This window comes from Lissotriton vulgaris, chromosome 3_1 (assembly GCF_964263255.1).
Source record: "Lissotriton vulgaris chromosome 3_1, aLisVul1.2, whole genome shotgun sequence".
Lineage (NCBI taxonomy): Eukaryota > Metazoa > Chordata > Amphibia > Caudata > Salamandridae > Lissotriton > Lissotriton vulgaris.
This window is the reverse complement of record NC_141689.1, coordinates 1,258,023,404-1,258,050,216: the sequence shown is the minus strand read 5'-3', so window position 1 is coordinate 1,258,050,216 and position 26,813 is coordinate 1,258,023,404. Positions and strand designations below refer to the sequence as shown.

At 41.6% G+C, this 26,813-nt stretch overlaps 1 protein-coding gene across 1 annotated transcript in view; it reads left to right on the top strand.

Annotated features, from left to right (window-relative positions):
• The window catches only part of SCARB2 (scavenger receptor class B member 2), a 567,669-nt gene extending 541,091 nt beyond the window's left edge, over window positions 1-26,578 (top strand). Inside the window, exons 11-12 of the mRNA XM_086961781.1 lie at window positions 19,696-19,863; window positions 21,607-26,578. Coding sequence (XP_086817907.1) covers window positions 19,696-19,863; window positions 21,607-21,648 — 210 coding nt within the window. The 3' untranslated portion in view covers window positions 21,649-26,578. The remainder of the gene's footprint in view (window positions 1-19,695; window positions 19,864-21,606) is intronic.
• Window positions 26,579-26,813: the final 235 nt, after the last annotated feature.

Genomic DNA, 26,813 nt, shown 5'->3' with positions numbered 1-26,813 from the left:
CATACGTTCACCAAGCACTACTGCTTGGATTCTGAACTCATGAAAGAGGCAGCTGTGGGTCAAGCAGTACTTCGTCATCTATTTCACTAGAGGTGAGCCTTCTCTTTCATCCCACCTTCCTACTGCATTCTTGCACATTTCTTTATTTCAATGTTTTGAGGTACTTGTTCTATTTCACTAATGGTATTCTTAAATCGGGTGATTTTACATGTTGTACATTACGAAATGTGCTGGATATTGCTTGTTACTCTGATTCAGCCATGTGAATCTATGAAAGATACCCATAATACTGGATAAGAAATGCGTTACTTACCTGTAACTGCAGTTATCCAGTATTGGTATCTTTCATAGATTCACATGCAACCCACCCACCTCCCCTGGAAGGGCTCACCTTAGTTCTCTCAGTAGGTACTATTTAGCAATGTGCTTACGAAAATCTGAGGGACTAGGGCTCCTTCCAGGAAAGTTCTAGAGGGTGGTGAGATCTGATTGGCTCTTGGACAAAGTTCAGTCCTTTTTACAAAAGGACATGGATATGTTACTAATAAGAGGCCTCTGGCCTATTGTTATGTATATGTCTTTATAAAATTACTGAATTGAATTGAAACAAGCTTTATTTCGATACATTGCACATATCTTGAAAAGCATTACAAAAAATACATATATATATTAAAAAACTCAATACAATGTTAAAATCTTTACAAAGATTACATGCAGCCAAAATGAGCATTAATACGGGGTATACAGCTGGCTATTGGGGTAATGCTGGTAGCCTGAGAGATCGGATCCGCCATGCCCAAGCCAGGAATTTAGCTAAACAGAAAGCAAACAGGGGGCGGGGGTCAGATCTTAAAATACGCAGAGACTCAAGATGGGATCTGGTTCCGAGCCTCCTACACAAAGGCTTTAGCCAGGTGCGACGCGGGGCGAGATAGGCTGGGCACTCGAAAAGTAGGTGGGGCACAGACTCTGGCCTACTGTTACAAAAAGGACAAAATATAGATGAATGCGGCGATGCCCTCCAACTGGCTATCAATCTACCCACTGGTAGTAACCCCAACCTAAATTTAATGTAGAGTGCCCGATCCCAAGATTTGCTAATCAGGTCTAAATATGGTTCACAGTAAGGGACATCCTTGAACAAAAGAAATTCGACAGAGGTTCTACAGAGAATGGGATTACAATTTCTGGTGTCCGTCACCCATGACCAGTATAGCGACTTTAATGTCTGTTTGGGCGGGGCAGATCTGTTAACCCACGCATCCTCAAGGCCCAGTTCGATGAGAAGGCGCTTGACTTCCTTAAGCCAACGGATTTTGGACCAACCTGGTGTTAAAAGAAGTTCCTTTAGCCCATCAGCATAGCTAAACATTTCTGGTACTCTCCAGATACGGGCCCAGGGGAGAAGAGGGCGCAACCTCGCCTGATCCCCTATGGGTCGAGTACCTGCGTCTAGAAGGATTGGAAGGGCAGGAGTGCTATACAGCAGTCCCAAAAGGTCTCTGTGAAATTTGTTTTCCACTCTGGTCAAAAGGTCAGTGTTCTGAATGCCCCATAGTTCGGATCCATAAAGGGCTGCACTCACCCCCCTTGCCCTGTAAATGTCCAACACAGGACTGATAGGTTTGAGGACAGAGGCCCGTTGTTCCTTCAAAAGTGCCCTTACCACCTTCTTGTGGGCCAGCGATGCCTTTTGTTGGTGGGGTTGCCAGCTCATAGAATCGCTGAGGCGAATGCCCAAATAGTCAAACTCCTTCACCCTTTCAAGTGGAACAGAATCCAGAGACGGTGGAATGACAGATTTCTTGCGGGCGTTCAAGACCAGGAACTTGGTTTTGTTCACGTTTATTGATAGACCTCTTGCGTCACAAAAGTCCTTAAAGCCGGAAAGTAGGCGTTGCAGACCTGCTGGTGTTTTTGAGATCAGGAGGGTGTCGTCTGCGAAGAGGAGAGTAGGGATTTTCCTACCAGCCAGGGAAGGTGCGTCAGCAGGATGTTTAAGAAGATGCTCCACCACTCCATTAATGTATAGGGAAAATAGTGTGGGGGCAAGCACGCAACCCTGGCGGACTCCCCTTTTCACAGGGATTCTAGGTGTTTTTTGGCCCTGATCTCCCCACCTGATCTGAGCAAAGTTGTCCTCATGTAGTTTTATGAGCATGTTTAGTAAATACTGGGGAATGCCCATAGTGTCCAATACGCGCCACAGTTGGTCTCGTGGAACTAAGTCGAACGCGGTGCGTAGATCAATAAAGGCAAGGTACAGGCTGCCCTTACCCAGGACTACCACTTTCCAGGCGATCATTAAGAGCTTAAATGTTTGCTTGATGGTGCCAGTGCCTGATCTAAACCCCGCCTGATAGTCCGAGAGGATATTCTCCTCCTCAATCCACTGTTGAATCCTTCCTAGGACTACTTTGCCCACTATCTTCTGCGTGGAATCCAGCAGACTGATTGGGCGATAGTTTGCAGGGTCGTCCCGGGCCCCTTTTTTAAAGATAGGGACGACCTCCGCTCCCTTCCATGAGTCCGGGAGGGACCCACCCTCAGAGCAGTATTCAGAAGTTCGGCGAGTAGACTGCTCCATACACGTGTGTTGACCCTTAAAAGATCGCCTGGGATTCCGTCGGGCCCGCAGCCTTATTCGGGACCAGACACTCAAGGGCTCACCTTAGTTCTCTCAGTAGGTACTATTTAGCACTGTGCTTACGAAAATCTGAGGGACTAGGGCTCCTTCCAGGAAGGTTCTAGAGGGTGGTGAGATCTGATTGGCTCTTGGCCAAAGTTCAGTCCTTTTTACAAAAGGACATGGATATGTTACTAATGAGAGGCCTCTGGCCTATTGTTATGTATATGTCTTTATAACATTACTTTCTTTATATACCGGGGACTCCCACCCCGACAACAGGGAATGATTCAGGCATGTGAATCTATGAAAGATACCAATACTGGATAACTGCAGTTACAGGTAAGTAACGCATTTCATCTGGCAGATAATGAGTGGCATCTACATTCCGATGTGGCTCAGGGCATCTTCCAACAGTGGGAAGAACCCTGGCTAGATGTGCATGCCACTATTGTAAACTTGCAGTGAGAAACATTATGCACTTTAAAGTTTCTGCTTGAGATGTATTCTGGTCAGAATGGAAAACAGGACTTCTGTATGACTTCCCACCTCTGCTCTCCTGTCCTGGGTTCTGAAAAAGATAAAGAACTTTAGTACCCAAGTCATGCAAGTGGCTCCGGATTAGGTCAGGAGAGTGTAGTACCTGGAACTTCTGAGCATGAGCATCTGTCCTCTGCTCAGGTTACCATTTTACATGGATCTTCTGTTGCAACAACAAGGCAGGGGTTGTCCACCCGAATTTGCTCAATCTCCACATTCATAAGTGAAGATTGATCGGCAGCAACTGACTGTGTTTGGTCTGCCATCTGAATTGGTTGATGTCATCCTTGCCTCCAAGCACCTGTTGTTGAAATCCATTTATGCCAGTTGCTGGGACTAATTTGTGGCTTTGTGTATCACTCGTAAGACTGATCGCTTAGAAGCAAAACTGCTGCATTTCCTTGTGTTTGTTTTTTCCCTGTCCACGCAAGGCCTTGTAGTGGGCAGCATTAAAGGTAATCTGTTAGGCCTTTCCACATTAGGCAGACCAACTGGCCTTATCTAAATCACCTGTTGTGATGAGATGTGTTAACGGTTTGATACACATTTCCTCTCAAGCCATTTGTGATGCCACGCTGGAACCTTAACTTGGTCTTGAAGTTTTTTATGTGCACACATTTCAAACCAAAGTATAGTTGCTAACTGCATCTCCTTCCTTAATTTTTTTATCATTGCAATTATGTCAGTTCTTCGCACTTCTGAACTCTAAACACTTTCAGTGCAACCACCATACACCACCTTTTCCCCAGGCAGGTTAGAGCCTTCGGGCGGCATTGTTGCTAAACTTCATGACTCTGTCCCATGTTGGGGAATCCATCACTCTATCATCGTTATTTCCCCCCCTCCCCTCCCCCACTACTCAAAAGATGAGAAACTCCATCAGCAGGACCCTTAAAAGGCTTTGAGTTTTACATTAATAATGCCAAAGAGCAACATGCTTTTTGTGGTGTTCTCGTGAACGAAGAAAGGGAAGGTTTTTCATAAGAGGAACTTATCAAGGTAGATAGTCCTCGGCATCTATATTTGCTGTATACTAGCCAAGAAGGAGCCCCCAGAGGGTCTGAAAGACATTCTACCAGGGCATTGGCTCGTGAGGTGCCTTTCCTTGTCATTTGCCGGGCTTCTGTATGGGCAGCATTGCATACGTTCACAAAGCACTACTGCCTTGACAGCCAGATCTGAAATGAAGGAAATGTTGCCTTCTCGGACCTACAGGGCTTTTTCGTCTGAATCCGCTCAACAGGCCCTTCACCTGGGGTGATACTCTTTTGGCATCTATTCTAAGATGAGGAATCTGAAGCTAAACGTACGTATTCATCAGAAGAACAAGTTACTTACTTTCATTACACTCTTTCTCGTTGATACTCTGTCTAACCGCAGATTCCTAATTACTTTGCCATTTCACTGTTTTGTGGAAAGCCTCTTTTTAACATTTAAAGAGTTCCCAAGTTAGTATTCAGTACACTTGTGCCAGCCTTTGCTCATGCTCCACGTCTGTGTGCACAAAAGAGAAAACTGAGAAACTAGTATCAGCGCATTTGGATGGCGCCTTTATATGATTCTGCTCTGTCACTTCCGGGGCGGTACTGAGCAAACACAGACCCAACTAGGAGTGTGCAGGGAGACTGCTGAAGAAAAAAATTCAGATTCAATCTTGCTCCTGCAGCGTACTTTAAAGTGAGGAATCTGCCGTTAGACACCATGTCTCACAGGGCAAGTGTTGCCACAGGAAAGTTCTTTAGGCTTCCTACCAGAAGTGAACTGATCCTGAAGAAGGCCCAGAGGTAGCAGATATAGCTAATGCCATATACAGAGAAATAATACTGGAAGGGATGACTAAGAAGAGGAACTTCACGTTAGTGTCGCAACAGGGTGTTTATCTTCCCTGATGTCATTTGGGAGACCCATACATGGCTCCATGGCATTCATGCAGTTGGGAATGTGCAACCAGATATCCGTGTGTAAATATCAATTCTATACCTCAGCAGAATCTGAGTCTCTTGAGAGGAGTATAGTTGCGCTGGTAGAGTATCAGCAGAGTTTAATCAGAAGGCAATAAAAAGTGTGACACTCACTTTCACTTTCACTTTCAATCTTTATTTCGGCATGAATACCATAAAAGAACAAATACATCAATACAATAAAACATTTCTTTTAAAAATGCACGGCGTGCTATATAAAAACAATCAATTTTCATGTCGATATTAAGATTACATGCAATTGAGTCAAGATGTTCAAAGCATACATAATACTTGGTGAGAACATTTATGGGCAACATGGATAGAATTTCATTAATTAACCCTCAATTAATACTGGACAGCACTTTTAACATAACCACATTTTACAGTTTATAGCCCATCTTTCTTCTTAGGAAAAAAATACTGTGCAAAAATCTGCTTACGCTAAATACAATAGGTTGGCTGGTATTAGACAAAAGAATCCTTAAAGCCTGGGAACACGATCTTACACCTAATGTTAAACATATAGGTTTAATCCATCTTTTTCTAGCCCGGACATATGCTGGGCAGAAGAAGAGGATATGTGATTCGTTTTCTTTTTGGTTACATCCACATATGGTACACAGTTCGTCTTCTACATAATTCTCCGAGTTTGCACCACCAGACCAACGGACTAGTGTTGAACCAATCTGAAGATTTCCATATCTGAACTTCAGGAATAGGGTCTTTGCTAAGGGTGGTTCTATTTCATCAAGGAAGGTCTCGAAGGATGGATCATCTTTAAAGGTAAGAAACCTTGTTACGAGTGACCCATTTGAAGAAGCGTTTTTGATCATTTCCATAATGTACGACCAAAAACACTTTTTTACCATGGTTTTTGATTGGGACGAAAGTGAATCAGGATGTTCCCAGTAATGCGACAAACCTAGTAAGGTAAGCCAGAATTTAATATGTTTAAACCAGGGTATCACCTTAAAGATGTCAAGCTCCATAATTTCTACTAACCCATCCTTATATGCTTTCAGCTCGGGTACACACCACAACCTAATCCATAACAATAAAGGACGTAGAATGATATGATGGTCCGTTCTACGAAAGTTTAGGTCGAGCTGGAGTGGGACCAACGGAGTACTTCTAGGGACTCTGACCAAACTTCGCAAGAAGTTATTGTCCAAGACCCTAAAGGTATCTTTAGACCCTGGGCCCCAAATTTCCGAGCCATATAGCACTGCAGGTTGGACCTTAAATTTAAAAAGTTCAACTGCAGGGGACACGGCCTTGCTTGTACTTTTGCCCTGCTCCCTAAGAATGGGTTTTACGTTCTGCTTAAACATCATCTTGCATTTTTCCAATTGGGCTTTCCAAGTAAAATTGGAGTCCAGGGTTACGCCTAAATATCCAAAGTGTGGGACTGATTCCAATTTTAGTCCATTCAAAGTTAGGCAGCCCTTATCAGTTTTAGTTGGATTTAAGACCATACATTTTGTTTTCTTCCCATTTATCTCCAATCCTTTCTTGATACAATAATCATTAAAGGAATTTAAAAGGGCTTGGAGACCTTTTTTTGTCTGGGAGATTAAAATAGTATCGTCCGCAAGCAATAGGGAAGTAACTTTTTCGCCATTCAGCTTAGGGGAGTCATTTTTACATCCCTCCAAGTATGTAGGGATGTCATTCACAAATAGCGAGAACAAAGTGGGGGCCAGTACACACCCCTGGCGCACACCACGTTCAATTGGGATTTTTGGAGTTAGTTCGCCTTTAGGGCCCCATCGTACTCTGGCAAAATTGCCTCTATGGAGTTCTTTTATTTGTGCTATCAGGGTGGGTGGCATCCCTACTAGGCTTAATGTTTCCCACAGTAAATTACGTGGGACTAAATCGAACGCCGCCCTTAAGTCGACAAACGCGACATATAGTTGTCCCTTTTTGATCTTGATATACTTCCAATAAAGGCAGCAAAAGCGAAAAATTTGATCAATGGTACTCACTTTAGCTCTAAATCCCGCTTGATATCTAGACAAGATTGCCTTTTCCTCCAACCAATCGTTAACTCGGAATAGGATATGTCTAGAATAGATTTTTTGTAAAATATCCATAAGGCTTATTGGACGATAATTTGAGGGATCCATCCTGTCGCCTTTCTTATATATTAAAACTATTTCAGCCCCCTTCCAACTCTCTGGGAATTCTAGACTCCGGGATAGCTCGTTGCACAGATGGTTGATGTATGGAGCCCAAATTTCTACTTCATGCTTGTATAGGTCTCCCGGAATCTTGTCTAGCCCAGGGGCTTTACCCGACTTAATCTGGGTTATTGCCAGTTCTGTCTCACCTAAAGTAAAATCCAGGGTATCCCCCGGGATAGCCTTGCTTAGAGTTCTATCTAAAATGGGTGCCTCATATTCCTTGTAAAGGTTAGAAAAGTGGTTTACCCATGTCTGTTCGTCTAGGTAGACGTCCTTGACCACTCTGCCTTGGTGGTTTCCATTAGCTATCAGCCTCCAGAACGCTGTGTTATCTCTAGTTTTTGCTGCATGCAGGAGATCTGCCCATTTTGCTTCTTCCCATGCCATTTTACATATTCTTTGGACCAGTTTATAATTATTCCTGGCTGACAGAATGTCTAAACGATCCTTTGATTTTATTGCGGTTAAAAGTGCCCTCTTGGACTCCCTGCAGTCCCTGTTATACCAGGGTTTACTATGGGGCAAATTTTGTAATTTTTGCTGCCCCTTCTTGGGCATCTTAGTGACTAGGGGTTTTAAGGCATCAAAAACATTTTGGTGTAATTTCATGAAAAGACCACCACTCCCCTCCTTTGGGCTGTTATTTAAATATCCTTCAAAGATGCTAGCAAAAAGCTTATAGATTTCTACAATAATTTCACCATTATCCAATATTAGTGACCATTTGAGGGAACGTCTATTGTTGCTAATATGTATCTCATTTTGGTCACAATTGGTTGCTTCTGTAGTCAAAGGAAAAACTGAATCCCCTAATAGGGAGTCCTTGATCTGGAGAGCTAGAGGGAAATGGTCGCTTTCTAGTCTTTCTATTACCTCCATGTCAAGGAGAAATTCCCAAGATGGCACCGAGGCAATAATGAAATCTATATTGCTTTTATAGTTCCCTCTAAAGAAGTAGACTTTTTCTTGGCATCTGAAGGTAACCGCCCGTTACATGCTCTAGTGCAATATTCCGCACATAGCCTGTTCAATTGGAGGGCCTGGGGGCAGCATTTAACTGTTTTAATGTTATCTAATACAGGGATACCATTTGCCTCGTCTTCTTCTAAAAAGATGTCACTGAACCCCACAACAGGCTCAAAATTACAATTAAAATCCCCTGCCATGATCACATAATTCTCTCTAGTGTCTAAATTACCCAGTAGGAGATCTAAATGGGTTAGTAAGGGAGATTCTTTTGATTTAGGAATTGGTCTGTTGTAGACGTTCACCAAATAAAGTTTTTTCCCTCTGGAAGCATTAATTTCCAAGATTAGTATATCAGGGGAATTGGTGTCCACAACTTCTATATTCACTTTTAGATTAACCTTTACCCAAATCAACAACCCTCCCGAGGGTCTTCCACTTCTGGAGGGGATCGCACTGATACCATAGGATTTATAGCCTAGCCTGTGAGTAATTTCAACTGACCAGGTCTCTTGCATCATACAGAAATCAAAGGTATCAATGAAACTTGACCATTCCGGGTCCCTTAGGTTTTTTGTAATCCCGGCTATGTTCCAGGAAACCAATTTGATAGTTTGCCATGGTTCCTGAATTGGTTGCGTCAATACATCTCCCACCACCTCAGGCACTATGATATGACATTCTTGGCTGGTTACATCAGATTCTAAAAGCAAATCATTTTGTGGTAAAACACCTCCCCTTATTGTTAAGCTGTCCCCAGTTATAGGGACCAACACAGGTAATACGATTGCATCCTCCGGAAAAATAGTTTCAACAGTGGTAACATCAGTTCTTTGAATACGTGGTTCACTCCCTATTCCTCCCCCCCCCCAACAGTTTAACATTCAACAATTCATTTCCATCCAACCCCTTAGACCGCTGGCATCAATCACAGTCATCTAGACCGTTGAAAATGTCAAATCTGTTAAAGGTTTCTAAAGGGGTAAAGGGCTTTAGGTGGTCCATTCTTCTGTTGGGGTTATTTTGCCTTTGCGGGACATAGTTCCAACCAAAAGCTCCAGGTGCAGGTGGAGGATTTGGGGGATAAAAGGGCTCCATGGGATTAGGTCTAATAAGTGGTTGCATCATTTGTTGTGTGTTACCAGCCCTCTGCATAACTGGTGGATAAATGCAGGATGTAGTTTGGGGTGTTACATGGGAGGCTAGTTGTTGCTGAGAGGGAAAAACCACAGACCTAGGGTAGAAATATGTCAATGGCCTGGGTATTATGCAATTATTTGTAATTCCCGGGGGCCAATTTAGTACAAATTGTACTGCATTGGGATCCCTGAAATTTACAACCACCACATCTCCCTCAATATTTTTCGATCGGCTTCCCAACCATTGGAGGCGGCGGACATGCACAATTTCTCCATTTATATGAGGTGCTATGGGCCTATATAGACCTAGCCAATGCATGATCTTATTTTTAAGTTGTGCAAAGCCCTCCCTTTTGTTATTTGGTAGCACTGGAACCCCCGTTAGAACTACCACAAAGGGCACTGCCTCTGGTGGTAATTCTGGGTTTGGAATCGATTTGGGCCTTCCCCATCCTGGCTTTTGTCCCCTTGCTTCCATCCGTTGATTTTCATTTGGAATGCTAGCTACTTCATTAGATGAGTTGGTTGTGACGGTAGCTGACTTAGGAGCAGATTTGTTTTGTGGGTTTTTTGGCGGTGGGATTAATTGAACAGTTGTTATAGTGTTCCCTTTGGGCACCAAATTAGGGGGGTTCACCAACGGTGTGAGACTAGCTGATGGAACTGGGGCAACTGTGCTGGGCTTGGTCACGTTAGAAGTTTTGTGCTTTATTATGTTTGGTGTTTTTACAACCAGTTCACCCTTGTTTCCCAGTGCATGTTCAAGTGAGCTTAGTCTAGATTCTACTTCGAGCAACCTCTCCAAGATAGATGCAGAGTAGGTTTTAATTAAGTTTTCTATAGAATCTAAAGTAGCAGAATCGCAGGCTATAATAGGCGCCTTAGACTGCATAGAGACTTCCATAATATCCTCCGTGTCTATGGCCACAGCAATAGGTGGCGGAGAGGCAATTGTAATAGGCCCTTCATTGTCAACAGGTGTAATAACGGGTGTAATGACGGTGCTGACAGCAGGGCCTTTGGCCTTTTTCCCAAAATCTGAGTGACTTAATTTTGATTGAACTTGAGCCCCACCTTTCCGTCGTTTTTTACATGGGGGTGGCCCATGTACCCTTGAAACTAACGACGGTTTCTTAGCTCTACTATGCACTACTTTTGATGGTTTAGGCGTGGACGGTCTTGGGGCATTAGGGGTACTCGTATGTTTAATGCCCTCAAGGCCAATCGTATCCAGTTGGGGAGAGTTAGTTGTACAGGGGGTACTAACTACTGATACCACATGTTGGCTGTCCATTGTGTGGACTATGACGTCGGCTAGCTGGGAATTTACATTGATATTCGCGAGAGGTGTGGATACTGGCGACAATTGCCGACTTTTTAAGCTTTCCACAGAGCGGCCACGCTCTGCACGACGCTCTGCCAAGACTATTTCCAAAGGCATGTCTGGGGAAGCTTTAGAGAAATAATCATCAAGAGTTTTGTTTAACAGGGTTCCCTGTTTTTCAGACATGTCGGCCACGAATATTAAATCACTACGTGAAATCCAAGGGCACAGAGACACAACAATTTAAAAACAAAATGTCACAGGATAAATACCAGGATTATATGTCCAGTCCGGTCTCCTCGGTTCTCGGAGGGTCTCAGAGGGTCCGCCCTTAGTCCGGGCTTTGTCCCGGGATATGTCCCGCACACGCGTCCCGCTAACGCGTTGTGCAACAGTACTTATACCAGCGAGGAGTCTTTAAAGCGCTGGGCGGGAGGCGGAGACACGGGAAGAGGCGGCAGGTGTGCTAGGTGTTGCACGCACAGCCTGTTGGTCCTCGCAGTCCCGTCCTCCTGGTCACGAGCACTCTACTCCCTGGGCAGGTCCTCCTGGATACTCCACAGAGCGCAGGCAGCAGCACAAGGTCCAATCTCCCACACGAGCGGCTCCCGCGGAGCGGGGGCCGCGAGGAGTCTTTAAAGCGCTGGGCGGGAGGCGGAGACACGGGAAGAGGCGGCAGGTGTGCTAGGTGTTGCACGCACAGCCTGTTGGTCCTCGCAGTCCCGTCCTCCTGGTCACGAGCACTCTACTCCCTGGGCAGGTCCTCCTGGATACTCCACAGAGCGCAGGCAGCAGCACAAGGTCCAATCTCCCACACGAGCGGCACCCGCGGAGCGGGGGCCGCGAGGAGTCTTTAAAGCGCTGGGCGGGAGGCGGAGACACGGGAAGAGGCGGCAGGTGTGCTAGGTGTTGCACGCACAGCCTGTTGGTCCTCGCAGTCCCGTCCTCCTGGTCACGAGCACTCTACTCCCTGGGCAGGTCCTCCTGGATACTCCACAGAGCGCAGGCAGCAGCACAAGGTCCAATCTCCCACACGAGCGGCTCCCGCGGAGCGGGGGCCGCGAGGAGTCTTTAAAGCGCTGGGCGGGAGGCGGAGACACGGGAAGAGGCGGCAGGTGTGCTAGGTGTTGCACGCACAGCCTGTTGGTCCTCGCAGTCCCGTCCTCCTGGTCACGAGCACTCTACTCCCTGGGCAGGTCCTCCTGGATACTCCACAGAGCGCAGGCAGCAGCACAAGGTCCAATCTCCCACACGAGCGGCTCCCGCGGAGCGGGGGCCGCGAGGAGTCTTTAAAGCGCTGGGCGGGAGGCGGAGACACGGGAAGAGGCGGCAGGTGTGCTAGGTGCTGATACCAGTTGCTACCGAAAGCGCTGTTGTCTCTAAGGGAAGCAACATATGGATGTTAATTATAAAACATATTTCTGCTGATAATATTTGACATTTTAGAAAGTTGTGAAGATTGTAGGGGAGGATGCATGATTTGTCATTAGTGAGAGCATTTTGCAATTCTGTTATAATCTGACCTTTAATATAGTGTTTTGGATTTTTTGGCTCAACAGTATAGTACATTCCTTCTGTTACCCGTCACGAGGGTAAATTAAAACATTGATGAACACGTTTCTCAGTTAAAACTGCCAGATAATAACAGACGAGAATCCAAAGTAAATCTGTTGAGCAGAGGACAAACTTGTCAATGCAGCTTCATTTGGCGTTGGCTGCAAAGGAAATTTGTGTGTAACAGAGACAAAGTGGCCTTTATCGACAACTGCTTGACTTCTGCGAAAAATTAATACGTTTTAAAGCCATGGTTACTTTTTCTTTGCTGATAAATATTACACAGTGAACACTTCACTGTAGATGTGCTGTCACTGTACTTGATTGAAATACCCCAAACAAAATTTAGTTGAGAGTTAATACTAATGCCTGGTGTGGAGGCTCTCCATAAGCTTTTCCCCAAGCAGCAGCAGATCTGTAGGTGCTGTGGTCATTGTCTTCAGTAATCCTCAATACTTCTAAGTCAAAGACAATTATTCCTAAAGCCATGCTCAAATCTCAAGATATCACGGCATTAGAAGGAGCATTGTCTTCTATGTAAAGTTAATGGATTTCATTGTGAAGTTAACATGTATATAGTGAAAGGGCAAAACGAAAAATCCAATCACACTGAGAGAGAAAGAGGATAAGAACCAAATCATGTCCTCCTAACTTGAAATATATGTCACAAATAGTGCCTGAATAGCCAAAGAACAATGATGTAATTCACAGAGTAAATCACTTAGAAAGTCACCAGAAAGGAGCAAAAAACTAATTTGAGATGTCGCCTTACCCACAACTTAATATGACATGCTTCATTCTTGGTGCTTCCCACCCACACCAGAGTAAGATAATACAAATATGGTGGACTCAATCTTAAAGAAAGTTCTTAAATATTCTTCTTCAGGGCAGACACACTAGTCTAAGTGCAATGAATAAAAATACCTAAGGGTATACCCAAAAGATTTCCTTTTAATCACCTTGATATACTTAAAAACAGATGGGTGTGGTTCAATGGTGAGAAGCAATTGTTCACCTATTCGCATATAACTGCTGGCACGTATCGACCGATGTCTAAGCCTGTACAGGTCAACGGTCTTTTTTTAGGGTTTAGGAACTTCCTGGCAAAATGAAGCGCACATGTTATGCAAATAAATGAGGCATAAAGCTCTGATATATGTCTACTATAGTCCAGCAATGATACCTACAGGTGAGGATTACATGTGAGCCGATGAAAATGTACATTAGGAGTCCTGTTCACCCGTGGTAACTTTATTCAATTCTCGTTGATGATGTGTTCCCCAACTACAGGACTTTCACAACATACTCACCCCACTCGTGGGCACTGCAAGACTCTAAAATAGTGCATGTTTCTTGTGTCTAAATTCATATTGTAAAACATAAAAACAGTGTCTTTCCATGCACAGTGCATAGAGTCCACTCATGCTTTTCAAATACGAGACATACCCTATTCTGCGGTACTTATAGACATCATGTTCATGATAGGGGACACCGCCCTTGTAGTCACACACTAAGGGGCCGAATATGATGTCGGTCAGAAAGTGTCCAACTGGCTTTCCGACCGCAGTTGGAGGGTTTCCCACTGGCACGGTCGGTATGCGGTCTGACTGCTACATTATGTCAGTGGTCAGAGCGTAAACCAGCCGGTCATTCTGATGGGGTTCTGACCAGCTCCCGGAGTCTTCCAGACGGTCGGACCCGCACCGTAATCCCCTATGCACGGGATTACATGTCCATCTTGGACAGCCTTTTTGTGCCGGCGTTTCTGAAATGGAAAAGCTGTCGGAAAACAATTTTGGGGTCCACTAGTAGAGCACCTTTGCTTCCACAGCCTACGGTTGGTGGCCGAAGGGGTACTAGGGGGTCCCCTGTGAATTTCTGCACTTTGTGGCAGGCCCAAGGGAGTGCCTGCCACAGGGTGCAGGGTTTTATACACACACCATTTCTTTATGGTAGCCTGTATTATGGCCAGTTTACGGCCTTAACGCACACAAGCTCCCAGAGAGAAATGGGAGTATGCAACTGAGCAGTGTTCGGTCGCATCGTAATCAGGAGGTCTTGACCGCCTAATGGAGGGTGGTCCGTACCGTTTCCGCCACAGTGTCAGTCGGAAGAAAATCTGACCAACGTCGTAATAGGCCCCTAAGTATATGATAAAAATCATATGAAAAAATAAAGAATAATAACAAACACTTCGGTCCTTCATTGCTGCTCTTTGGCGCTGGTAGTAAGTGTGGTCTAGGAAAGATAAGTAGACTACTTGTGTGAACAGTAACCAAATCAGTAATTACATAATAGTGTCTAAGTATACACAATGCATTCAATATTAAGTCTTGTGACATTGATGCAGTTTGAATAAATTCCCTATGAGGCCAAAATAGTAAGTGACACAAGCTCATGTCCCATATAACATACAACAGTAACAAAAAAGGATCACATTTGTTCAACCACCAACCCATGCACACAGCAAAACAAATTATCATCTTTAATCATCATCATCAATCTTTCTTTATTCAGTCATCCAGTGACCATAAAAGATACAAAATGCAACAAACTCACATAAAATACATACAAGGCATATTCAAATCCATTGTCACATAAGATCAATTAAAAACATGGCAGTAATGGCTAAAAGCATACTGTACAGAAGTGACAATTCATATAACGGTTGCAGAACGCAGTCCTATCGATCACTGTGTATAAGTTGCGGTCGCAAAGCATATTTTTACAGATGGTAAGATTTGTAAGAAACTCCATGGAAGTCCTCACTGTCTATAATTAACTTTTCTCAGGACGGGTAAATTAAGAACTTTTTTTTGTGAAGAATAAAATTGACCAAAAAAAAAGGATCAGGTGCATTGTTCTTTGTCCAAATTGTCCATCACATGGGCAAACAGGCTAATTGTCAGCAAATGTGCCCAGCCTCGGGTACACTACAAGGCAATGGATGGTATCCAGATGCAGTCTCATAAGAAAGATCCTATGACATAGGTTTCCAACCCCGGTCAAATAAGGCTCAATACCGCAATAAGTGCAGCTTTGAGCATGGAGCGTGAGCAACTGTAGGCATTTCAACACTTGTTGGCATTCTTTCATGTGCACATCTGGCAAAAATAATTTCTTCAATGGTCTAGAAAAGCTGGAAGTAAAAACACGGGGATTCAAAAACAGCTCATCTAGATCCAGCCAGTTGCAAATCCTACATAATTATACAATCCACAGGTTTTTTTAAAACTTTTTTCCATTTGCAATCAATCATCTAGAAAAGTGGAGTTCAATACAGTTTCTTCCTTAGACCAAATTTTCAGCCATAGCAAAAGCGGGTGAAGCCTCACTGAGTCACATATGTACTCTGGTCCATAAAGTTGGTGGTGGACTTGGGGACAGCTAACAACCTTTTTATAAAGCCATTCTCACTTTTCCAGACCTGATTGATAGCAAAAGCCCCAGACACCTGCCCTCAATGTGGTGCTTGAGCAACACTTGGCTTTATACATTTTTATCAGTTCATTTGTTGGCTTTCCATGTAGTCTGGTTGCAAAAGCCAAAACTGCTTCTGTACTTCTGGCTAGCGCAGCTGCACTTAGAGGTGGGGAGGGTGCTGTGGTGCTGAGGTTGCGGAAGCAGCTACATAGCTGTGGTGCGGCCTACGACCATTGAAACCATTCAGGAAGAAGATTGACACTCTGTATGGAGAATGAAACGTATTTCTAGGGACTCAACAAGTAAACCACGTTTTGTCAAAACGTCAGTCAAAACTACAAGCAAGCAGCGTAAGGATCAGGAGAGTATGGCAGTCGCCTCACCATTTTCTTCAACATCAGATCCCTTTATGTCTATGAGCTCAGAACAGTCCCTGGGAAGGGGCTCAAGTCCTCCACAAGGAAACCCTGCTGACAAGGGTACGACACCCCCAATATTGGCTTCTAAGTTGTTTAGCTTGATCCTCGACTCTGCAGTTAAGGCTGTGGATTCATGTATTTCGATAGAAGGGGGTATTAAAGCACAGACCTTTCCTCTCTTTGTGGTATCTGGATTAAAAGAACCTTGTAAGGATGCTGTCACCTACTCAGCTGGACAGGCGCTGGGGCAAGGCAAAAATAATGACATAGCTGAGATATTGGGCGAAGTCATGAACTCGCCACCAACTGGTCCTGCTGCTTTGAATTTAGTCTCTACCAGTTGCGCCCCATTTTTATCAACCCTCAAAGCAGGAGCACTACAGCAGGAGGGAGATAATAAAACATGCCCGGAGTCTGATTATGTTTTGCCACAGTCAATTGCAGATTCTCAATTGTCAAGCGTCGGGGAAGAGCATGCTTCTACAACCGAACTACTGCTACATCAAATTTTAAATGAACTTAAACTTATAAAGGTCTCCCAGGTCGAATCGAGCAGAAAGATAGAACTACAAGTAAATTCAATTAATCAGAATATGTTGAATCTAACTGCAAGATTGTCTGAAGTTGAACAGCGGGTTTCGGATATAGAAGACACTAGACCCGGACAGGAAATTCTAGTTTATAAACTCCAAACTGAGTTAGAAGACCTGCAAGTGAAAATTGATGAGGCTGAAAGTATATCAAGGGTGCCTGCGAATAAAATGTTTTTGAGTATACCCTTGGGTATTTTTTATTTCTTGTAGTTGGTCCCTGCGTTTTTCCTGCAAAAGAATATTTTAAAACTCCCTTCTCTGGTGTGGTGGGGTTTCGATGATGAAGCTTGCCATGGTAAGTTGTGGGTTAGCGACCTCTCAAATATTTTGTTTGATTCCTCCAGCTGATTTCATTTAGTGACTTGCTCAGTGATTTACACCATTGGTAATTCACTACTCAAGCACCATTTGTGAAATACAAAGCAAAAACATGACAATTGTATGAAAGTAAATGTGTTTTAAGGATGTGAATTACTTTATTATGTGATGGGCCATGGCCATTTAGTTGTATTTATTACCAGACCTACAAATTGAATTGTGGCTAACCGTGTCTGACTTAGAAAGACACGGTACACAGGCAGCATCTTCTAACTGCATTCCCATGCCTGCTTCTCCCCCTCCCCCAGCCTCTGAAGTGCAGCTTTGAGTAATGAGGTGACTGAGCAAGCTGGGAATAGCTTCAATAGCCCCCCTTTAGCTCTCCTGCTTTGAAAGCACTTCCAGTGTGGGTTCCAGTAGGTTTAACCTCACCTCAAGACGTAAGCTCTACCTCTTTGCATGGCAGGAGTTTAGTTTGTATCTTCACTGGCCGCTTTTTGGATTTCCCGTAAGTTAACCCATTGCCTTATTTAATAAACCTACAAAATAATTTAGTTCCATCAAAAAAACGATGTCCGTGGGCTGCATGTGTTACACGCAGGTATTAGATTGAGTTAATGGGTTTGAGGAGTTACTTGGCTACAGTATATCAAGACAATATTTGCATGGTTTGTTTGTTAACCAATGACAAACTCTGAATTTTTGTATTATCTTTTTATACTACACAAATTTTAAAAGAATAAGGAAAAGTTAAACAGGGTATACTCTACTGAACAGAAGAGTTAAGTGTTAAGTCTTGAAAAAGCAATAATTACATGTAAGACGTTATCCAATTTGTTTTGTTTTTTACTTGAGATTTATCATAGTGAATATAACTTTCGTAGGAAGTCAACTAAGATCCTGTCAAAGACATTACACAGACAGAATTTATTGTGGTGTGTATCTCAAGCATGTCATGCTTTATTGGCTCAGAGATGATATGCCCATGTTGCAGAGTTGGAAATGAGAACTGTCGGAGAAGGGCACCTATTTCAAGTTGAAAGAACACTACTTCCGCTACCAAAAGAACACCAAGGCTTGTAGCTCTGATTTCGTCATATATTTTAGAGTCAAGGAACCGAGCAATAAACCCTAACAAGTTATTTAACTGTTGTCAATGCCCTGAAAACAGAGTTCCTTCTGATCTCACCTCCAGCGAAGATATCCACCACTCAAATTTGGCTTAAACACCTAACCGCACTCAATGTCCAACCCACCATCATGGACTCAGCAAAATCTTTAGGCATAACACTCGACACCAATCTCAACATGCAGCAACATATCAGCAAGGCAACAAAGGGAGCGAACTTCCAGATCAGTACTCTGAGGAAACTTAAACCCTACCTCCCAGCCAAAGACTTCCAAACCGCAGTACAAGCACTAGTCATCCCACAAATTGAATACGGCAGCACCGCCCTCTGCTGACTCCCCCTAACTACAACAGCACCACTAAAAGCTTCTCTAAATGCTGCAGCGAGACTCATCACTGGGTCAAAAAAGCACTCCCACATTACCCCTGACTTGAAATCCCTGAATTGGCTGCCTTTTGAAGCCAGAATACATCTGAAAATCGCCTGCATGACACACAAGGCGGTACACCTAAACTCACCCGGCTACCTCGCTCAGAAATTGACAATCTCTGGGGGAATTAGAAACACGAGAGGCACAAATAATCTTCTGCTGAAACCTCGAAGATTCCGGAAGGAAAAAACATACAAGCGCTCCTTCTCACGAATGGCGCCTAGGATTTGGAACTCACTCCCTCCCGAAACCAGGCTTATCTCTTCCACTACACTCTTTAAAAAAGAAGTAAAAGCTATCCTCATGGCTAAATACACTTGAACTACTATCTTGAACTCTGTTAGCACCCTGCACCGATCTGTACTACATGTTTGACCCCTTTACTTATTTGTATGAGTTGTCTTATTACTCACATGATTGGCTTTGCAGCCACCTATTTGTACTGTGTGATCTATTGATTTACTTGTTTGACTATGTTCCCTCATGTACCCCTCTATGTAAAGCGCTCTGATATCTGCGAAGATCTTGTTTGCGCTATATAAAACTTTGAAAATAAATAAATAAATATTGAAACATTTGTTTTGGCTTATTTAAACCAGTCACTTTTAATAAACCTCATCAGTATGTTAACCGGATTGATTCAGACTTGTATTGGGTGTATTTCGGTGCTTCTGTGGAGTTCAGCCTTCCAGTTGCCAATGCCCCACCTCATGATTCTGGTTCCTTTGCTTTTTGTTCTCGTGCTCTCTACTACCTTGAGTATAATACAATCCTACTCGTTTCAATTTTTTGGGTCCCCTTCTAAGACTTTTTGCTTCCTGAAACTCCTTAATTTTCTTTATTCTGACTCATGTAAACTTTTGTAAGGTAAAAGCACTTTTTGATATTTAAAGGGTTATGATTATAGGCCTGTTTGTTGTCTATTATTAATATTTATTTCATAATTGATATAAGTATATACCACTATATGTATTACTATTCTGTACAAATAACAGCAAGGTAGCTTGTCTTAAATTGTTAACTGTTGTACAGTTAGGATGAATATTCACATTGTAAAGTTTATCATTTTTATTATGTAATTGCCAGAGCGTCGAGATTGACGATGAATCTGCAAGAAAACTAATGTCAATTCTGAGAGAGAGCAGCGTTGTGGTGAACATCCCCTACATGATAATGGCGCTGGGAGTTGTATTTGGCATTATCTTTATTGTGATCTCATGCAAAACACAGAGACTTTACCCTAGAAGGGAAGAGGTTTGTATTTCTCGATTACAGTTTTACTCTTTAGTCAGGGTTAATGTCTTGGTCACAATCAATTTAAAAGGGTTTCCATTGTTTATTTTTCATGTGCCTGCATTTAAACGGTTTCTAAATGTACCAGTCAGGTTTTTCTTCTAGATGTATGGAACAGTTTTTTCCATACTTTTCTAATTTTCACACTCTGGCACTCCTTTTACTTATGCGTTTCTTTTAATTACTGCAATACACCCTCTATTTTGTATTTTTTAATTATCAGCTACTTCTGTCACAACTTTTCCTTCATTTCCATTCAACGTTTCAGCAGTTGATTTCTACTTTTCCATAACTCTCTGCTAAGAAGGAAAAACATGAGAGTGATTTGTGTTAGCCTCAGCTTTGGAAAGTACAGTATAGGTCTGAGATGCTTTTTTTGTGTGCGGTACAGTGTCTGTGTTTAAAACGCCTCATGAAGTGTTTGTTGAATTGGATTGGCAGTAAAATAACTGGTATTTCCAGTCAGTCACTACAGACTTAACCTGGTCAGGTTGTCAGACTTGGGCCTGATTTACAGTTTGGCAGATGTACTTTACTCCAGCAAGAAGGTGTAGGACAATACCTATACTGTCCCAAGAGACCTCCACCCACCAAATTTAGAGTTATCTACAAGCATTGCATATAGCTTTGTACATTGACGGGAACTACTGTCATGGTGGCTCCGGTCAATGTAGGAAAGGTGTGACAGACGGGACCGTCAGCAAAATAATCAGCTATCAAACTTTTTAAAAGTTCTTTGTTTTTAAAACAAAAAGCTAAGAAAGTAGGGGTTTCTTTTTGAAAAACAAATTACCCCCACACTCGAGGATATTCTTCCAGGATGTGGTGGTAATTTTTACTGGCAGGTTTTTCCTGATAGTGACAGACAGATAAAAACAACTTTACACCATCCATCTTAAATAGGGTAGACTGCATAGTCCTTTATCTGACAGCCTTTATTCAGTCAGAGGAAGAATTTCTTTGGCGGAGCCAGCTGGGGCTCCATCAACAATATATTTGCAGTGTACTTGACTTTACATGAGGCAGGGATACCGCACATTTGGCGGATATTTGCTCCGAAATACCATGTCCGCCAAAACATCCAGTTAAGCCCTTCGTCTTTATCAACACAGCTTTGGGGCACTGAATGAATAAAACAATATTGTTTTGTTTTGCATGAATGAATTACATGTTACCTTGTTTAATTTAAATCCTGTCTTTTTCAACATACAGAGTCAAGGGCCCCTTTCTTATTTTAAGACACTGAAGATAATATTATAAAATGTTCTCTAGATATTAAAAGGAATTGCTGGCCCAGATGTACCGTGGGGGTGCTATTGTGTTTAATGCAACCTAGTTTGAACATCCTAATAGTTTATATTTATTTTTCCCGTATATCACCTTGATGGGGAAAACAATATAAACTTTTCATATTAAACCAAAATCAGTTTACTTTGGAGCAGTTCTCCTTATCGCTTACTGGTAGCTAAATTTGGATAACACTTATCTTCTCTAACACAAGGGCCCTGATTACAAGCACCCTTCTAGGGATATTTATCGCACCTGATTTATTTTGAAACTGAGAGTATTTTATACATTTTCTGGGTGAGAATAACCCAGCCTTTTTTAAAGGTGTTCGGGTGTGTTATTTACATTTAGTGTTCATGCTTTATATATATATGTTTTAAAATTCTAATAAGTATCCCATATCTTTTTCCATTTCAGGGCACCCCAGAGGAAGCTGGACCACTCATCCGGACGTCCTAGTTTCTTATCTTTAGCAAAGTCAAAAAAACTATACAGACTGAAAAAAATGTCAACCACTTAGGAGCCTACAGCGATACCTAACCCTTTGCATGCTAAGCGTCATTCATTGTAATCACGGAGTGATGCAAATCAAAAACCGGATCAAAACTAATTTTTTAAACCGTTTTAAACTAACTGAACTTTGACCGTCACATAATTTTGTGTAGGTATAATCATGTGACTCAAAGGAAGTTTTCCAGCCACGATAATATGTTGTTTTTTAATCCCCTAACAATTGTATGAAGCCGTTCAGCTCGGAGTGTCCAGCTGTCCATGACAATTTAGGAGACAAATTTCACTAATAATTTTAATAATAAATTGATATTTAAATGTGAAAATGAAATAAGTGACGGAAGAAGGGAACTTTGCTCATAATGTTTTCATGAGGAGTTTATTTACCTGCAGGTTACATAAATAAGATATATATTTTCTTAAAGAAGTAAGAAAGTCAATACATATGTAACCTTCTGCTTCACGTGTAAGATGCGAGCGATCGGAGTGATTATATGAACTCCCTTGATGTATATGCTTGCATTGACAGTTGTTATAAGTAGAGGTATTTACAAAAATCACACTCTAATTATTAATATTGTTTTGAAAAAAATACAACTATGACAAGATGTACTAATGGACATTAAGCTGGAATAAGTTTAAAACACAATTTACTGGAATGTTTTGTAAACCTCCCAAATGGTTCAGAAGAATGTGAAAGTATGAACCTGGTTGTCGATCAACCTCTGCTATGGCCAATTTAGAAATGATAGTGGCAGTGCATTTCAGTAAATCAGCTGTTTTAACATTAAGCAGCTATTGTGTATGTACAGAAATATTTTACGTCAAGCAAAAGACGAAACATTTCACAATTAGAAATTGATGATTCATAAAATATATGAAACTCTTGAGACCTATGATGAAAGTCCTGCTTGCCAGCAATAATTTGGATGTAGTCAACTTTGAATTAAGCACAGGATCTGCTCAGGTGGGCACATACATATTGTATGGAAGAGAACGTCCCATTTCACTGTTGTGCTTAATTAATATTTTAGCACAGTGCAGCCTACACTAACAGAAACTGCATATTACCTGCACCTGGGTACTGATTTCAGTTGCGATAGATGCCCATGAGTATCCCAAACTTAAATCTGAAATTATGTAATAGATTTTGCTCTGAATTTAAATGTATATACACGTCAGTTCAGCTACGAATACGTTTCTTTTGGCCTAACATGGCTCCAGTATTTGGATGAAAAGGGAAGACCTAATTCTCTCGTTTACCCTGTGTTATGTTTGACAGTTCGAGTGACCTTTAGTCCGAGACGTGCTATTGATTGGTACTTGGTACTAACGCACCATAGCAGGCTTTTTTTTAATGGTACTTTCTACAGCCAGTTTAGATTGAAATAGATATTGTAATCAAGAAAATGTTTAAGTTATATTAAAATTATCCATTTCAGTAGTGAATGGTATGTTATCAGTAGACAAATGAAATGCTCTTGTGTCAAACTGGTCTTTTTCTGATTTCTCCGTGGCTAGTTTCTGCCCAAGATAAAAACTCTCTTTCTCCTTGATAATAGCTCACATTTCCTTCACCGATGTTAACATACGTTTTTTGGGACGACCTCAATAATGACCTAAATTGCCAAGGGATTGGTGGAAAAATTTCGATTGCATAAATTGTAATAGAAAATATGCTCTCCTTCTCAAGCTTTACTTTAAGAGAAGCCAAACTCCTAGATTTCTGTTCTGGAAACTTGGAGGATTTTGAATGTTGAACACTAGTGTTAGCACTAGAGACATGTTAAAGGGACTGTATTCATTCTCAATCTGAGAATCATAAGTACATGCAACAACATCTCCTCCTCTACGTCCATTATAGCCATGATCAAATAGTTTATTTTTATTCTCTTCTATCTTGTAAATAAATTACTGTTTTAGTCTAACTTTAATATGACCATTTTTATACCATTATTCTACACCTCTGTTCCCTTTCACATGTTGCTGCTGTGGATTAGTATTGTTTAGTGACTGAGAAAACAAATTAGTTCATTTGTAAAACTCAAGAAATAGCAAATCTTTGCTTAGCTTGTTGGTCTTCAGAGCAGAAGCCACTTTTGACTATAGTGGTTTAAACTGTTTGACCATATAATGCCCCCACTAAAGCACATTATTTGCCTGTTATTTTTCGATCATGCCTTTGCTCTATTTTTATGCCAGATTAGTTAACCGCTTTAGTTGCTTAACTTTCTTTCAACTGGTTCCGTTAATCTCTTGTTTTACTGACTGCGTGGTATTGCTTCCACGATGCCTGTGCTCTTGTACCTGAGCTTTTGGTATTCTGTAGCTGCTGTTAGCTCCGTCTGATTGTCCCTAGTCTTTTTCTTGTACAATTGGTAACTTTTTGTGCCATGAAAAATGAACTTATACCAACCATGGAATCTTTCTGAACGCCAGAATATAAATTGTGTAACCCATGCAGTTCCCACTTGACCTCAATTTGATTTGCAAATTGGTTCAAACAACAAGCATTTTTTTGGGCGTTAACAAGAGTTTGATAACCTCAGGAAAGCAAATATGCACTTTAAATTTATTTACAGGTAGGGGTTTTAAACCGTTTAGTTAGGTAAGAAAAAATAAAAATGGAGGAGTCTAGTTTGTTTCTGAGAGAACTTGATAATGTCATACATTGTGTGGTACTTCATCCATCTTCAGTAAGATGTGCATTCTTAATGTCAAATACTCGGAGCTTGGTACGTGGAAGCCTTTTAAGAATCATTTGAATGTTTGTGTAGAAAAAGGACTCTATTGTCTCTTATATGGCACAATTTGACTTATATCATATCGGAGTACTGTTGCTTTATCAGACATCTTTTTCTTACTGATTTTATTAGATTTTCAAATGTGAACACTGCAATTCTTTTCCTTTGAAGATCAGTATATGGTCCAGAGATGACTGATATGTTCATATGTATGGGTTGATTTTTGGTTGTTGAAACATCGGAAGATCACAAGAAGATGGAATTCAGATTGGAAAGACTAAATATGTGCAAATGGTTCTCGATTGGATCAAATCTCAATCTGGATTCATTTGGAAATAATTGTTGTTTTACATGGGTAATTGTTATTAGTATTCTATTTTTTAAACACAACACAAAAATGGCTTCTGCTCACTATCAACACACGCACTTGTGATGGTGACTAGAGGGAAGCTGTCTCTTGCAAGCATTTCTTCACTGGAGTTGTTTTCAAATGAGCCAAGCATGCTTTGAGTCAGTAGTCACTGTTGCTGCTGAATTAGACAGATTTTTTTGTATAAAGATTTGACAGCAGAAAGTTAAATATGAAGCCATGACTAATCCAAAATAAGATGGCAAATAATTTTTGGGAACAGTAACGGTTCATGAGAATTCCATGCTTAGACCTTGCACTAAAACAAGAGCAACCCCTATGTAATTCAATGTCTTTCACCTTTACACTCTTTGGTTTCTTTGCTGCACAAACATTTGCATGTGGGATGGTCATTTCATTACGGACACTGTTTCCTGGCCTGCACTTTTATGTGTTAGCCTAATTTTTCTGGGCGTTGTGATCTTGTTTTACTTCAGTTGAAATAATTGGAGTAACACACCTGAAATCAGTGATACGCACGTGAACTCTGGACTCAAGATAGTGTCTATAATGACCTGGAGTGATGTGGTCCATCTATGTGCACAGTTTCAGAGCTCTGAATATTAGTGTCGTACGAGTTAACTAACAGGGTTAACGGATTTCTGTTAGCCATGTCAGTTAACCACTTAAGGAAGAAAAGGTAGGTTTTCCCTCAATGGCAGAACTTAGGAAGTTACCTGCAAGGGCCGTCCAATGCAGTAAACAATTGACATGCTCAATGCTTTACCCACTTTTCTGATTTGTTTTGGAAGGATAGTATAGTGAATTAAGCTGGTGGGTGGGGTTTAAAGTTCATGTCTGAGGTTTGGCTGTCCTGATTCTTCATCACTATTGAATGGCTCATACTTGTGAAACTTCCAGCGTTTAAAAAACATGGGGTTTTGAAACAAAACCTAGTTTCTGATATGAAATCAGTTGTGATTTGTGCACAAGGGCAACTGTCACAAGTATGAGGCACTCTTTGTGTACTAGATTACATGCCAAACAGAAGTGTAACACACTACAGTGCTAGAGAATTTGTTTTCATTGAGACCAAAATTGTTAATGTGAAGCCAGTGTTCAGTAGGAAGGATGGCACCAAGGTATTTTCACTCCTAGTAGCTTGTAGTAAAGTTTTAAATGTTGCCAAGGGCTAGATGAAACAGCTCCTGATTTGTAGCCATCCTTGAATCCGGTTATGTTTTCTTTAAATTTTGTTCTTCATGTGTCGCTTAGCATTGTAATTCCTGCCTGCCAGTTAGCTGTTTCCTCCCAGTTAATTGTTGTATCCTTACACAGTATACTGAAACTGGTCTTCTTTGATTGCCAACAAGGTTTTTTGGTAACCAGGATTTGGAAGTGAAGCTCCTTTCACTCCTACTAGCATCATTTGTTTTGTTAGAAAGGAAACTTCTAACAGTGGTTTGAACAATGATCTACCATTATTGCATTCCTTAAGAAAATGTTACTGTCTAATTTAGAATTTTGAACATCTCTGCCTATGAAACACAATTGAAATTTGAGCATGGTTTTTGAGACTCAGTTTTGATTTGCAATATGTTATGCTGCTTTAAATGGATCATGAATTTTGTTATTACAGGAGACGGTGGTTCTGCTTTTTTCACTGTAAGCATCATTCAGGCTTGTATTTTCTGTGTTGTGTGCACTTTTTTGTAATTTTATTTCAGGTCCTCCTTTGAAAAGAAATGATGCCTTAATAAAACGTTTTTACTTTGTTTTCAACAAATACTGTGTTTGGAGTATTTCCCTTTGTCCTTTAAAGTTACTTTGATGTGATGTAAAGCAACTATATTCCTTTCTTATCATAATTATTTTGGCAAATGTTTGTACATTTTCCCTCAGCTAGCTTCTATCACTTGGATTAGGTAATTTTATGTTATTTTAAATAAAATTGTTAAGTTATTCAGTAATCTAAACTCGACAAGACCTTTAATTGGATATTACCACTGGCATTCTCACAG